This window comes from Caretta caretta, chromosome 9 (genome assembly GCF_965140235.1).
Source record: "Caretta caretta isolate rCarCar2 chromosome 9, rCarCar1.hap1, whole genome shotgun sequence".
NCBI lineage: Eukaryota > Metazoa > Chordata > Testudines > Cheloniidae > Caretta > Caretta caretta.
The window spans coordinates 32,483,182-32,498,138 of record NC_134214.1 but is presented as its reverse complement, the minus strand read 5'-3'; the positions used below and the strand labels follow the sequence as shown (position 1 = coordinate 32,498,138).

Below are 14,957 nucleotides of genomic sequence, written 5' to 3'. Positions count from 1 at the left end.
TCTGTTTTTACTGTTTCTGTACCCATCGTTGGATGCTGTGGCTAAAATGCTAGGGAAAAATATCAAAATTCTAAAAACAGGTTATCCAAATATTTTTTGGTTGATCTACTATAGAATAATTACTACAGAATTACCTGGTGTGGCATCTTTGTATAGCAGGGAACTTCTCTGGCCATGGTGATAGGTATTTGAACTCTGTGTCTTTGTCATACCAATACATTAGGCACTCACTGTGAGTATTTCTTCGCTTCTCATCTTCCAATAGGCACTTGTTGCAAGATTCCATGGCTTGTAGCAATCGTTTCTAAATTAAAAATTCCACTGGTAGTTAAATTTTTTAACACTCGTGGTCAAAGTGAGATGACCAATCTGAAATATTTCAAAGGAAAAAAGTACAAACTTCCTGACTCAAGCTTCCCACTCTACTTAAAAACTGCATCTGCTATTCAAGTCAACCATCCCAGCCTTCTCACTTCAAAAATTTATCACCAAGGCAGGTGGATATCTGCACTTTGCTGGCCAACATAACTAGTGGATAAGTGCTTCCCGCTTTTTATCCTGCTCCCGTTTAGAACAAAATAAAATGATTAACTTGGAATCTCTCTGGGGCATGAAAACTGGACACAAATTTGCCATAATGTAAAATATACTTCATCCTCTTCCAGTTTAAATTTAACATACATAACAAAACCTGAACAGATTCTGCTGGACAATGCCAGGTAACAGGCTGTAGACCTCACAGAAATCGTGTAATGACTACTGTAGATGCAGATACTCATATGTATAATCATTATATTCCCCTAGGTCTTCCATATAATAGTCCCCATGTGAACAGTCATTTGCTCCCCATATCTCAGAAATTCATCAAGGCCCCCAGTCGTGCTCTGAGAACCACGCAAAGCCCTCCAGTTCTCAGTGCAGGACCTGAGCCTTCATGACTCCACTCTGCTTCTTTCTCTACTTATTATTTTCCTTTCTGGGTATCCCTGTTATTATGATGATAATTTCTTTCATTCTTTGACTGGCTCAAACTGATATGCTGTCAATTGTTACCTTGTATGCAAAAAAAAAAAAAGAAGAGAAAGAAAAAAAAAATCCCCAAACCCTGATCATTCTATTTCTTATACCTTTGCTTTAAAAATAATGACAAATACTTTAAACTAAATTGAAATTTTAAATGTTTCCCTTTAAAGTCTTCTGCCCATTACTGTTTGTTCATATCAAGTGATTTTTCTACTATATAGATTTTGTCCAAGCTGCTTTTTTTGTACATTGGTATATTTATGAAAAAATAAGGAGTCTTTATGGGAAAAAATATTTCAAACTAAAACAAGCCACGTACTTACAATGCCAACAATCAGAGAAAGCTAATTTTTCAAGTTTAAATTACTACTCCTTCCAAAGCTAAGGTTGCTTGTAGAAATGTAACTACCAGTCTTCTGAATTAAGAACGTTATATTTTAAACTTTAAGCTTAATTCTGAATTTCCAGGCAACATGTTTACATTTTTCAATGTCCTAATCATATGCCAATTTACACTTATCTATTTACAATCTTAACTGTAACTTATGCAAGAGTTTGTCTGGGTTTGGTTCCACCTTTTTTTCCATGAGTTGAAAACACTCACCTCATCAATAAATGGGATTAATACTACTGCTTCCCATTCTTGCTGTTTTCCATTTAAATCTGTTTTAAAGTCTGGAGGATAGTATTCTATGATTGGAGAATCTTCGCTAGTCATCAAATGCTAGAAAATCAGAAAGCAATAAAACAGGGGAATTCAGTCTAGCTACATTTTCATAGACAATTTAAGATTCACCCTAGGGTGACAAAACAAGTGGGGCATGATGTTAAATCAAAGTAAAGGCTAAACTGGAATGAACTGATAGTTTAACTGCCTTCATTCAGAAATTACATTGTGCATCCAAAGATTGTATTAGAATAATTTAGTAAATTTTATGCTATGAAATCATATAATTACAATCTAAACGTCAAGCTCAGTTTGACAACAGGAACAGAAAAGATAGCAGAAGAAAGTTTCTTATTTAAAAAATAATAGGTATATGATAAAACTGGTAAAGATAAAATTATAAAGCCTACCTGGTAACATTTAGGTAGCAGATCTTTGCTAGCTGCTGGAAGTACTGCAAGAAGCTGTTCAAATGGCATGAAAGGTTTTCCTAACTCAAACTGGATTTTGAGTTTGCTGATGTTGCGAATGTCTGATAGGTAAGGTGCATAATGATAAGGGTAATACCTACCGGAATAAAAAAAAGTTATTTGAGTTCATTTCAGTACTGCAACATCCACAGTAGAGAGGCAAACAAACATAATTAAATGGTGCCAATATATTACTCAAAGTTCACTTGATCCCAACACAACTCAGGATCTCTCATCTGACATTCATTCTCTTACCAGCTCCATGACTGAACCCCATGGTAGTAATAGTGCAAAATCCACTGTATTGCCTGGACATAACATTCAGCCTGATCAGCCAGGAAGTCACTTAAAAAAGAAAGAAATGTTAAGTATTGAGTTCTTTCTTTATTTATTTACTTTTTACTTATATATGATTCAAGGGAAAGCTTCTTGAGCAATTAGCAACTACATGGTCTTCTGGGCCCCTTTTGGAGTCATATCAATGGATCTTCCTTCTGGCACAGGAGGGCTTATCATGGCAAACTTCTTAGTTGACTAATACCTCTGGCTGATATGAAAAGAAGCGTCATGGCTATAGTTTAACACCAAGAACTCCACTCCTGAGGACTGGATATGCTGCCTTAGATTCCAGATTCTGACGGTATGTCAACACTACAATTAGACACCTGCAGTTGGCCCATGCAAATGACTTGGGCTCGTGGGGCTTGGGCTAAGGGGCTGTTTAATTAAGGTGTAAAAGTCCGGGCTTGGGCTGGAACCCGGGCTCTAGGACTCTGCAGGTGGGAGGGTTCCAGAGCTCAGGCAATTAAACAGCCCCTTACCCTGAGCTCCGCAAGCCCCAGTCAGCTGGTCCAGCCAGCCACAGATTTTTAATTGCAGTATAGACATACCTTAAGAGACTTCTCTTCTGTATTTTAAAAAGTGAAAGCAAGCTCAGTATAGACTTACTCTGAAACTACTTCCACACCCATCTTAGTCATATAATACGTTCTCTTGTATTGCCTGAACTCAGTCTCAAACAGGTCTTCATCTTCTTGTTCATCTTCCAATGCATCTGAAATGAAGCCAATAGACTGGATTAACATTCATTTCTTAGCCAAAAGATTTCAGACTGTTCAGTGTTGACATTGTTACTGTAGTTTTATTTCTGAATTCACAGTTGAGGAGAAATATTCCTTTCTGTACAGGAGGAGAATGAACAATAAAACATGTACCATTCAGTTCAAAACCTTACTGGATTAAGAGTCTGCAAATGGTCAAAGGATGTAAAGATTATACAATTTGCCATGATGTGCTCTGTGACCAAAAAAAAACTTATGGGAGCAGGCTAAATGCTGTCAGAAAATAATAATCTGCACACTTATAATTTGAACCAAAAAATGGCAAAACAGTGACTTTTAATATCACTAAAAATACATTGTTTTTATAAATTGACTGGTATATTTCAATTTATAAATGAAAAAAATTACATATCCTATCTAGGTGCTTTGGACTAGTTTTAAAATACAAACACACAAGCAAATCCATTATTTTGTCCTCACCCACACAGGTTACTAGGAAAAAATATATTGCTGTTATTTTTTAAAGTTGTATTTGTTTGCACTTCCTTACCAATTCACAACTGGTTTCCCAAATATTTGTACAGATCATCAGGGTTCTGTTGTACGTATGCTGCATAATAATTTGTACTTACTTTTAGAAGAAGTCGTGATTCCATCCTCGGTTTTCTCTAGAGCAGCCAAACACATGGAGTTTTCTTGAACCTATTAAAATTATGAATTCACAGTGTTGCCATCTTGATGTAAAATCTAAGATATCAGCTCTGATGGAGCAAGCTATTTACTTAATCAGCATCAAACATCTGACTGATACACCCATCTTCTGAGCTGCCAAGACTAAATTTCACAGTATGACTTCTCCCTCTGAATTATGTTCAATAGCAGCTGCTGGAAAGACACACTGATTTCTGTCTTTTATTTAAAAAAAAAAAGTGCTTAATTTGAGAAAAGTAGCAATGGAAAGTGCACATGAATGTATAAGTATGTATAAGACAGATATATCGCTCCACAAATATTACATTTTCCCCATCATTTCTGATTTCTAAAAAGCCAGAAATAAAAAATATAGAAGACCACAACATTTAATAGTCTGAGATTTAAAAAATAATTTAACAGATATTTACTCATACATTTTGACAAACAGCTGAGTATTTCTACATTTCCAGAGCTATACATTTAAAATACCAACCTTCTGTTTCTTTTGCTTATGGCTTCTTGCTTCTTCTGCTGCAATACCAGCTGCCTCATTGAGGTATTTATTGCCTACTTTGCTTTCAAACCATTTTAGGTCTACAAAGACTTCACTGAAATGTTCACGATCAAACTGGGTACAGAGATTAAAGTAAATTTAGAACAATTATTTTAAAGGCAATGTAAACTATTGCTGAATGAACACTGTAGCATATGGAACAAAACATGCAAGCCACTTTTGTCATCTGTAAGAGTTGCATTAGATTACATAAAATGTTATCTGCACATGAATGTTTAACCCACGAGCTGAGGCAGTCTAACATGAACCACCTCTTATCATACAGGCAGAAAATGTGTATTGAAAACCTACTTTTTCTTTTTCTTGTAACCTGAAACAGTTTAGAGAAATTAGACTATTTTTGAATTATATTATCCATCCTACAATATCACAGAATCACAGAACTGGAAGGGACCTCAAGAGATCAAGGCAACCCTAAGTATTATCTAGACCAGTGGTCTCCAACCTTTTTAAGCCCAGGATCACTTTTTGAATTTAAGAGCAACCCAGGATCTACCCCGCTCCTTCCCCAAAACCCCGCCCCACTCACTCCATCCAGCCCCTCCGTCACTTGCTCTCCCCCACCCCCACTCACTTCTACCGGGCTGGGGTAGGGGGTGCAGGCTCTGGACTGGAGCTGAGGGGTTCGCAGTGTGGGAGGGGACTCTGGGCTGAGCCTGGGGCAGGGGGTTGGGGTACAGGAGGGGGTGAGAGGTGCAAGCTCTGGGAGGTAGTTGGGGTGCAGGAGGGGGCTCTGGACTAGGGAAGAGTGTTGGGGTGCAGGAGGGGGTGCAGGGTGCTGGCTCTGGGAGGGGGTCGGGGTGGGGCAGAGTATTGGGGTGCAGGAGTGGGTGTGGGTGCTGGCTCTGGGAAGAGGGTCAGGGCTGGGGCTTGGGTGCAGAAGGGGATTCGGGGTGCAGGAGGGTGTATGGGATGCTGGCTCCAGGAGGGGGCTCAGGGCTGGTCTGGGGTGCAGGCTCTGGGATGGGGCTCAGGTGCAGCCTCCTGCTAGGCAGCACTTACCTCCAGCAGCTCCCAGTCAGTGGTGCAGTGTGCCTGCCGCTAAGGCAGGCTCCCTGCCTACCCCGGCCCCACGCCGATCCCGGAAGAGGCCAAAGCGCCCCTGTGGCCCCTGGGGAGGTGGGGTGGAGTGGCACGTGGCTCCGCATGCTGCCCCTCTATGAAAGCACCATCCCTGTACCTCCTCTTGGCCACAGCTCTCCATTCCCAGCCAATGGGAACGGTGGGGGAGGTGCTTGCATGCAGGAGCAGCGCGCAGAGGGAGACCCTGCCCCCCCGATCCCGGGGCTGGGCTGGCCGCTTCCAGGTGCAGTGTGGGGCCAAGGCAGGCAGGGAGCCTGCCTTAGCGGCAGCTCCGCTGTGCCACCGGAAATCTCAATCGACTGGGAGATCCTCTAGGATCGACCAGTCAATCGTGATTGACCGGTTGGTGACCACTGATCTAGACCATCCCTGTCTAATCTGCTTTTAAAAATCTCCAATGACAGAGATTCCACAACCTCCCTAGGCAATTTATTCCAGTGCTTCACCACCCTGACAATTAGGAAGTTTTTCCTAATTTCTAACCGAAACTGCCCCTGCTGAAATTTAATCCCATTGCTTCTTGTCCTATCCTCGGAGGTTAAAGAGAACAATTTTTCTCCCTCCTCTTTGTAACAACCTTTTATGTACTTGAAAACTGTTATGGTCACCCTCAGTCTTCTCTTCTCTGGACTAAACAACCCTATTATTTCAATATTACCTCACAGGTCATGTTTTCTAGACCTTTAATCATTTTTTTTTCCCCTCATCTCTGGACTTTTTCTAATTTGTCCCCATCTTTCCTGAAATGTGGAGCCCAAAACGGGACACACTACTCCAGTTGAGGCCTAATTAGTGTGGAGTAGAGCATAGGGATGTAAAATACTAAATGGTCAAACAGTTAAAACATTAGTCTTACTGGTTAACCGACCTTAACCATTAGCTCCCAGCCCCGGGCCAGCTTCATGGGCCGGCGAGGGCCAGCCCCAGCCATGCCGGGGCTGCAGGGGCCTCAGCCCCTCTCCCTTTAATCAGTTATCCATTTAAATGATATAATTGTAATAGTTTAAACGGTTAACTTTTTAAACGGATACTTACATCTCTAGCAGAACAGAAGAATTACTTCTTGTGTCCTGCTTACAACCCTCCTGTGAAGATAGCCCAGAATGATGTTTGCTTTTTTTACAACAGTTTTCCACTATCGACTCATATTTAACTTGTGATCCACTATGACCCTCAGATCCCTTGCTGCAGTACTCCTTCCTAGGCAGTCATTTCCCATTTTGTATGTGTGCTACTGATTGTTCCTTCCTCAGTGGAGTACTTTGCATTTGTCCTTATTGGATTTCATCCTATTTACTTCAGATCATTTCTCTAGTTTGTCCAGATCATTTTGAATTTTAATCCTATCCTCCAAAGCACTTTCAACCCCTCCCAGCTTGGTACTGTCTGCAAACTTTATAAGTATACTCTCTATGCCATTATCTAAATCACTGATGAAGATACTGAATGGAACCAGACACAGGACCAATCCGTGCAGGACCCCACTCAATATGCCCTATCAGTGTGAACCACTGATAACTCTAGGAATGGTTTTTCAACCAGTTATGCACCCAACTTATAGTAGCTCCATCTAGGTTGAATTTCCCTAGTTTGTTTATGAGAAGGTCATGCAAGATAGTATCAAAAGCCTTACTAAAGTCAAGATATACTACATGTACCACTTCCCTCCTTACCACAAGGCATGTTACCCTGTCAAAGAAAGCTTTTGACACGATTTGTTCTTCACAAATCCATGTTGTTATTTATCACCTTATTATCTTCTAGGTGTCTGCTAACTGATTGCTTAATTATTTGCTCCATAATCTTTCCGGGTACTGAAGTTAAGATGATTGGTCTGTAATTCCCCGGGTTGTCCTTATTCCCCTTTTTATAGATGGGCACTATATTTGCCCTTTTCCGGTCCTCTGGAATCTCACCCATGTGAGATAATGTACCACCTTATGATTAGGTACATTATAAAATGTCAATAGTTTGTGGGTTAATTGTTCATTTGCAGATAACACCTTATCCACATTTTTATGGTCCATGCCTTTTGTCATAGGACAGATTACTGCAATGTACCATAATGGGGCTGGCCGTTGAAAGCCACCTGGATTGCTTCAGCTGGTGCAGATTGCTGCTGCCCATTTTTGTGAGCATCTAACACTTCCATACTCTAAACTGATTCCACATTTGATTTCAGGTGCAATATAAGATAATGGTTATAATCTAAAGCCAATTACTTAATTTTCTGCCTCTCTCCCCAAAATCTATTATGACAATCAGATCAGATGACAATTGGTTGGACGGTGCAACAAAACTATAACTGGCAGCAGGGACCTCATCTACAGAATTTGCTCCATCTAGTGGTTTATCAGAGCTAGAGTATGGTGCTTTCCTTACTAAAGTTCAAGGCATATTTAAATAAGGCTTTTATATAAAACTGAGGGACAGATCCTCAACTAATATAAATTTCCATAGCGTCATTCTGTAAAAGATTCAGGGGCAGATTCTTAGCTGATGCTAATTGTCAAGAGTTCTATAGATTTAATCCTCTATGGAGCAGTGAGATAGCTCCTTGAGTGAATGCACTTTAGCTTTTGTCCAAAATAGGAGGCTTGAACTCACTATGAAGACTGTATTTTGATTGCGTATTTTTAAAACTATGAGGTACTCAGACATTATAGTGATGGGCAGCCCTATAACATATACACAGTACAAATAAAGGTTACTTACATCTGACAATTTTGTAAGATATTTCTCAAAGCGTTGTAAGTTCAGATGCCCACTTTCATTAATGTAGCCTATTGGGGAAAATATCGTGTATGTATGTAAAGTCTTACATTGAAATGTTTCTAAAACTCACTTAAAGTTCTGTGTGCAATAATACCCCCTTTTTTAGGCACCCAATAAAATCTTCTCCAGTAAAACTGCAAAGGTTTCTAACACATCATATACACTCTGCTGACGATGCCAATCAAATCTAACAGCAACAAAATTAAATATCCTTACTTTCAAATAACTGACGTTAATGTACATTCTAAAACTCTTCATAATAATTTGTTAACTGTTGACCAATTAGTGCATATAGGATTGAAACTGAACATTCCCACCTGAATATTGTCCCACTGAAGCCTAGACACTACAATCTTTCATATTTTAGTTTCCACAAGCAGGCCATAGAAAACTCCTTCTCTTCACCCATTACCCCATCCAGTTTTCTCCATCCACGGTCCCACTGGAGGCCTGAAACACCATTAACCCTCTGCAATTTCTTAATATTTTAAAGATGCTATGCTATACTTTCTTTGTTCTCCCAATTCAGATTGGATACAATACTCTCATCTAAAGTCTACTTATTTACATGTGGTTTCTCCATGCTACCCACTAAACATATAATCTCAAAAACTACAGTTTATAGATCTACTTTATAACTTGTGACAGCCACATTGGAAAAAGTAAATATAGCTCTCCCATAAAAACTAATCTTGAAAATAATAAGATATCAGTAATAAAACTGATATATCATGTAAGCATTCTGGGGCGAGTGACAAAAAGTTTTGGTAGCTCACAGATTTATCGGTGAGAAAGCAATATGAGACGTCACCCATATCATTGTGGTCTTTGCCCCCTACCATCATTTTCCTGTATCTTTTTTTTATTCTTGCCAGGCCAATAGCAACAAACAATAATGCTGTGAAAAAGTGTTAATACCCATGGAACCAGATTCAAAAAGACATTGACTAGATCACACTTCAGCAAGTGCTATGAAACAATACTGTAATACCAGTAAGGTCTATATAGGCAACACTTCAGTTTAACCTTTCCTTTGATTTCTGTTCCAGAACTAATAAGTATGTTTCTCTTTAAATATTTTTTTAAAACTACTTACCTCCAAGTTCTGGCAGGATAGCCATGTATGTTTTATAAAGTAGCGGCAGCGCATCATGATTAATATGTAAATGAGGTAGGTGAGGAATAAAGTCATTGCCTACAAGAAACCCCATTAAGATCCAATCATCTATTATCCTTTCAATGTCATATTGAAAGGAAATCTTGACCTAAAAAAATAAGAAAATCTTTATGATCAAGTTTGTATACAAAGTTGTAACATCTTTTGCCCATGGTTTCATTAATACTTACTTTTACTGGTGAAAATTCATAGTCAATATATTCTCTCATTAATGACAAGTGCAGTAAGTGAAATGTGGTTTCTTCTGGGGCACATGCTCTGAAAATTATTCAAACCATGAAATCAACTATTTATAAATATTTCTGAAGTGTGTATATAATAGTCCACTATAGTTATCCAAAAATAAGTACTCAGCTATTATCTATTTTGCTGCATTGCTAAAGATTATGACGTCTGAGTACTTGTTGTCAGGAGCAAATAAATACTAATTGCATTTTACAAAGACTCTGCTTCAATAATATAATTTTGCCTTACTGGCTACTCAGGAAGTGTTCTAAAAAGCAGCAGAGATTCAGACTCTAATCCAGCAAATTACACTCTTGCTAAATTTTAAGCATGTGAATACTGTCAGGGACTTCAAAATTAAGCACATAAGTGTTTGAAGAAGTCTGCTTTTCAGAAAATGGAGATGCTCAGTTTGGAAAAGTAAGTGTGGTCCAGTGGATTCAGCACAGGTATGGTAATTGAGAATTCCTGCGCTCTAATCCTGGCTATGACATTGACTCAGTATATGATTTGTGTCTCAACTTTCCCACTAGTAAAATGTGAAAAATCTTTATTTACCTACTTTGAAGATTTGATAAGATTAACTAGATAATACCTGTGAAGTGCTCTGAATATTAGAAGGGTTCATAACTTATAAGTATTAATATTGCTGGGGATCCCCTGTCATGGACAAGCCTGTGGATGCACCCATACACACACTGCTGATTTTGGCCTGGGAGTAGGCTATGAATATAAAATACCCTCCCTCTGAAGTTTATCTGGGTGAAAGCCAATCCTGTGCAAGGTTGGTGAACTGGGCCCTATGCAACACCGAAATTCCATGTTAAGGGAATAAATGCATAAGGACTTCAGACAGTCAGGAAGGTGTTTTTTCTTTTTCTTCTCCTCAATGTATTTTGGTTGGGCTTTGGGCTTGTTTGGTCTCCTTCCTCTGTAATATCAGAAATGACCACAGCAGGAAATGGGATGCTGGACTTTAAGTACTTTAAGGTTGCACCAAGCATTCTCTCTCAGGTGCTAATCTGGGTGATTCTTGCTCACGTGCTCAGGGTCTAGCTGATCATCATATGTGGGGTCAGGAAGGAATTTTCCCCCAGACCAGTTTGGCAGCGATCTTTGGGATTTTTCTCCTTCCTCTGCAGCAAGGGTGCAGGTCACTTGCTGGGATCATCTGGATAAATCCCACTTAATCAATTCTGTGTCATTGTGGGGGCCTTGGTGCACCTCAGTCCCTCCTATTCTCTGCCTGTGATACACAACTGTTTAGTCTCCTGTGGGCTGTAATACCTTGGTTTCATTTTGGTTGCTGGGTTTAGTGTGTGAGTGCTGGAGCCTGTGATATACAGGAGGTCAGACTACATGATCTGGGGTCCCTTCTGGCCTTAAACTTTATAAGGCCTGGTCTAGTCCTTTTGCACTTGAGTTTATTTTGGGTTCTTGGCTAGAGCACATCAATAAGAGCTATGTATCTCTTTAGGCACTTACATGGCTCTCATTACCATAGTATCTGAGAGCTTTCCTGTACATACAAGATAGAGAGAGAGAGAGAACAGTCTGTCTCCTGCCCACCCTGCCCCTTTCCTACCACCAAGAACTTCAGGACCTGTTTACATGGGGACAGTGATCAGAATAGCTTCCCGTGTGGACACTTAAATCAGAAGAAGGCCCCATCTTCTGGGATTAACCTTTATCTGTAGATTAAAGGAAATTGGGAAAAGGTACTCCTACACTCTGGAATAAGAATGTCCAGAGGGGAGCTATTCTGGAATAGTTTATTCCTCAATTGCCATTCTGGTCAATTTCCCCATGTAGACAAGTCCCTTGTGGTTTGTTTTTGGTTTTTTTAATGAATGAATCTATAAGAACAAGAACAATCTATTGTGGGAAATAGAATCAGTATAGTATGAGATGCCTGCCCTAGGGAACAAAGCCAGAGGCACAATGTGGTGCACTATAGCTCTCAGGATTTTCTGGCAGTTCAGTTGTTATTAGGTTCCACAAGCACCAAATTTCAGACTTTTTTTCTAATTGCTGATTCAGGCAAATAGAAAAGATTTATATGAACATAAATATTAATATTTATAAAAGAAATTTATCAGGGTTTATAATATTCATTCATAATCAAATTAAAATAAAACAATTACCTGACTGATTAAATATGCAGTCATTTAAAGAAAACATTCTAAACAACCTGCATCTTTTGGATCTCCTTTCTTCCTATAAATAAGATTTTTAGAAGCAGTTTACCTCTGGGATTTTTTGCCACCAAACCGGACTTCTTCTCTTAAGAGTGAGAAATGTGACTCATGACTTGTTAATCCAAGCATAATCTGTGGAAATAAGAAATTAAGAAGGGGTTTAATATTATTCAAGAAGTGACCAGTGTCAGTATATTTCCATGCTCAGTGGTTCCGCATTGTAAATTTTTAGTTTGCCATAAATGTAAAGTTTTTTGTTTAATAATCTTGTTTGTTTTATAGTCATATATTCTGACAAAATATTGAATAGATGCTCAAGTCACAGACATAATAGCCTTTTGTCATTATGAGTATAAAATATATTTGCACATACCAAGTCAGCATCTAAACCATATAGACAGTGTCTTGTGTTTGGATCATAATCAGGCTTTGTTTTCTCTGATCGGATAAATTCCATAATTTTATGCTCTCCTTCACCTGGTGTCTAAATGCAAAAATAAAACAATTCAATAAACACTATTCTGCAAAATACTATTTTTTTAAAAAAATTCAGTAATATAAACACAATAACCTCGTGGCCTGATAAGTAGACAGTTACGCCATGCCAGGATTTGTCTGTGGAAATCTTCATATTTACAAAATACTTCAGATGTTCGTGCAACCTGGCCATGAAATCAGTCCCTAGTAACAGAAATCTATAAGTTACATCTTCTGATACACTGTCATTTTAACAGTTATTTAAAATTCCATTTATACATTTATGAGGGATATTAGTGATTAGTGATAGAAAAAACAATTTATTTTTGCAAAGTGTGGCAGGTGTACTTTTGAAGAGTTTTCAGGTTTTAAATGCTAAATTTGGGTGGGATTTTCAAAAGTGCCCGCGTGATTTAGCAGAACAAATCCTTTTGAAAAATCAGATGAAAGAAAGGCAAAATGAGTAATCACAGTAATTCTCCTGTAAGTAACCAGCACATTTTCCTACCTGGTGTAATACAATTGGAGTCAAACCTGGCTTCTGTAGGGAGAACTTCTCCTTTTTCTAAAGCCTTTTTTATTTTGTCCTCTGCTTCTTTTGCAGACCTAAAAAAAACATTGCATTTTACAGCATTGTATGTACACTATTTTTTCCTCAAAAAGTTAAATTTAGAGTTACATCTTAAAGTAAATAAAAAAGGAAATGTAACTCTTAGTCCGTATTTTAATTTTGTTTTTAGTGTGCATAGAAAATGGAGAAGCTGTTTTGAATTTTCTACAGTTAGGATAAGATGTATGCTGCACATATACCTGTAGTATATACAGGGCTCAAAAGACCATTTGGGGGCCAACGGGAGGAAAAGAGAACCAGCTGGCAGCAGATAAATGGCAAGCATCAAATTACTGACTAAGCTAATCTTTCCCCCTCAGAATTAAAGGACACTGTCCTCAAATTATTTTCTCTTCTCTCTCTTCATTTTTATCTTGATGCTTTCCTCCCCACCCCCACCCGTTTTCCTTTACATTTTTTCCTGATATAGAAAACTTTAACCTCTGTGGCCACTCAGTAAAAAATTTAAGGGTGGCAATTTTGTAACAGAAAAGCTTCAAAAACGCACTCCAACTAGAAACTGCTGAGGTTGAATTAATATGCAAACTAGATACCATTAACTTGGGTTTGAATAGAGACTGGGAGTGGCTGGGTCATTACACATATTGAATCTATTTCCTTAAGTATCCTCACACCTTCTTGTCAACTGTCTAAATGGGCCATCTTGATTATTACTACAAAAGTTTTTTTCTCCTGCTGATAATAGCTCATCTTAACTAATTAGCCTCTCACAAAAAGAAAAGGAGTACTTGTGGCACCTTAGAGACTAACCACAAGTACTCCTTTTCTTTTTGCGAATACAGACTAACACGGCTGTTCCTCTGAAACCTAGCCTCTCACAGTTTGTATGGTAACTTCCAACTTATCTGTATGTGTGTATATATATATCTTACTATATGTTCCATTCTATGCATCCGATGAAGTGGATGAAAACTTATGCTCTAATAAATTTGTTAGTCTCTAAGGTGCCACAAGTACTCCTATTTTTTCCTGATATTATTCCATCCTTTTTTTAATGTTTTAATTTTTCTTTAAAACCCTCTGGCTTTCTTATTTGTTCTTTCCATATTTATTTTTTTATCCACAAATATTCTCTCTCATCTCCTCCTCAACCCCATGCCAATCTTGCCTATTGCCCCACCAGTTGTTTTTCTTGTCCTCCCAGTGGCCCCCAAATGGTCTCCCCACATCTCCAAGCCCCGGGATTCCTTCTTTTCCCTGACTAGTGACAACAATGAGAGGCAGGTGAAACCTGAAGAGAAACAATTTACAGTGAATGGAACTCCCCATAGCACTCACTGGTGAAGAAAAGGAAGTACTGTAGCATTAGTTGTTCAGAACAAAAAGAGGAAATGGCCAGCCCTATCTCCAACTTCCAGTATACGCTGTCAATGTGGCTGCTGTCCCCAAAGTTCACAAAAGCTGCGAGGGCAAGCAGTAAACATCAAGATTTTAATGATCTCCACTGTATATGATCTAGATGTAAACTACATTATTTAGCTAGCCTGATGGCCAATGTTACTAGAGACTAGAGTTTTATTCTCAAACCTCAGTCTCTTTCCCTCCTCCACACTGCGCTGTCAAGGGAAACTTCACTATAGAGTGACCACAAAGGCCTCTTTAGAGATGGCATTCACAGATTCCAAAAGCAGCCCTATTACTGCTTCTTTGCACAGTGATAAACTGGAATATGTAGATTTATAGAAAAATAGTCTTAAAGATGGAAAAAGAAGCAGCACCTATAACTGCTGTTCCCAAAAGATACATGCTGTGCTAGATCATCATTCTTGGGTCCATGCTCCTTTGAATGACCAAGGCACAAATTTTACAAACTCAAAGTTCTAAGCCAGGGGTTCTCAAACTGTGGGTCGTGATTCTGTTTTAATGGGGTCGCGGTCCTGTTTAAATGGCATTAGACTTGCTG

At 38.8% G+C, this 14,957-nt stretch overlaps 1 protein-coding gene across 3 annotated transcripts in view; it reads right to left on the bottom strand.

Annotated features, from left to right (window-relative positions):
* Window positions 1–14,957, bottom strand: part of XRN1 (5'-3' exoribonuclease 1) — an 83,971-nt gene that overhangs the window by 48,185 nt on the left and 20,829 nt on the right. For all 3 annotated transcript variants that reach the window (XM_048863875.2, XM_048863876.2, XM_048863877.2), the window contains exons 3-16: window positions 12,932–13,029; window positions 12,518–12,627; window positions 12,320–12,430; window positions 11,996–12,078; window positions 9,694–9,781; window positions 9,443–9,611; window positions 8,287–8,354; window positions 4,408–4,542; window positions 3,854–3,923; window positions 3,109–3,214; window positions 2,416–2,505; window positions 2,101–2,257; window positions 1,628–1,747; window positions 135–304 (exon numbers count right to left, since the gene is read on the bottom strand). In XM_048863875.2, coding sequence (XP_048719832.1) covers window positions 135–304; window positions 1,628–1,747; window positions 2,101–2,257; window positions 2,416–2,505; window positions 3,109–3,214; window positions 3,854–3,923; window positions 4,408–4,542; window positions 8,287–8,354; window positions 9,443–9,611; window positions 9,694–9,781; window positions 11,996–12,078; window positions 12,320–12,430; window positions 12,518–12,627; window positions 12,932–13,029 — 1,575 coding nt within the window. The remainder of the gene's footprint in view (window positions 1–134; window positions 305–1,627; window positions 1,748–2,100; window positions 2,258–2,415; window positions 2,506–3,108; window positions 3,215–3,853; window positions 3,924–4,407; window positions 4,543–8,286; window positions 8,355–9,442; window positions 9,612–9,693; window positions 9,782–11,995; window positions 12,079–12,319; window positions 12,431–12,517; window positions 12,628–12,931; window positions 13,030–14,957) is intronic.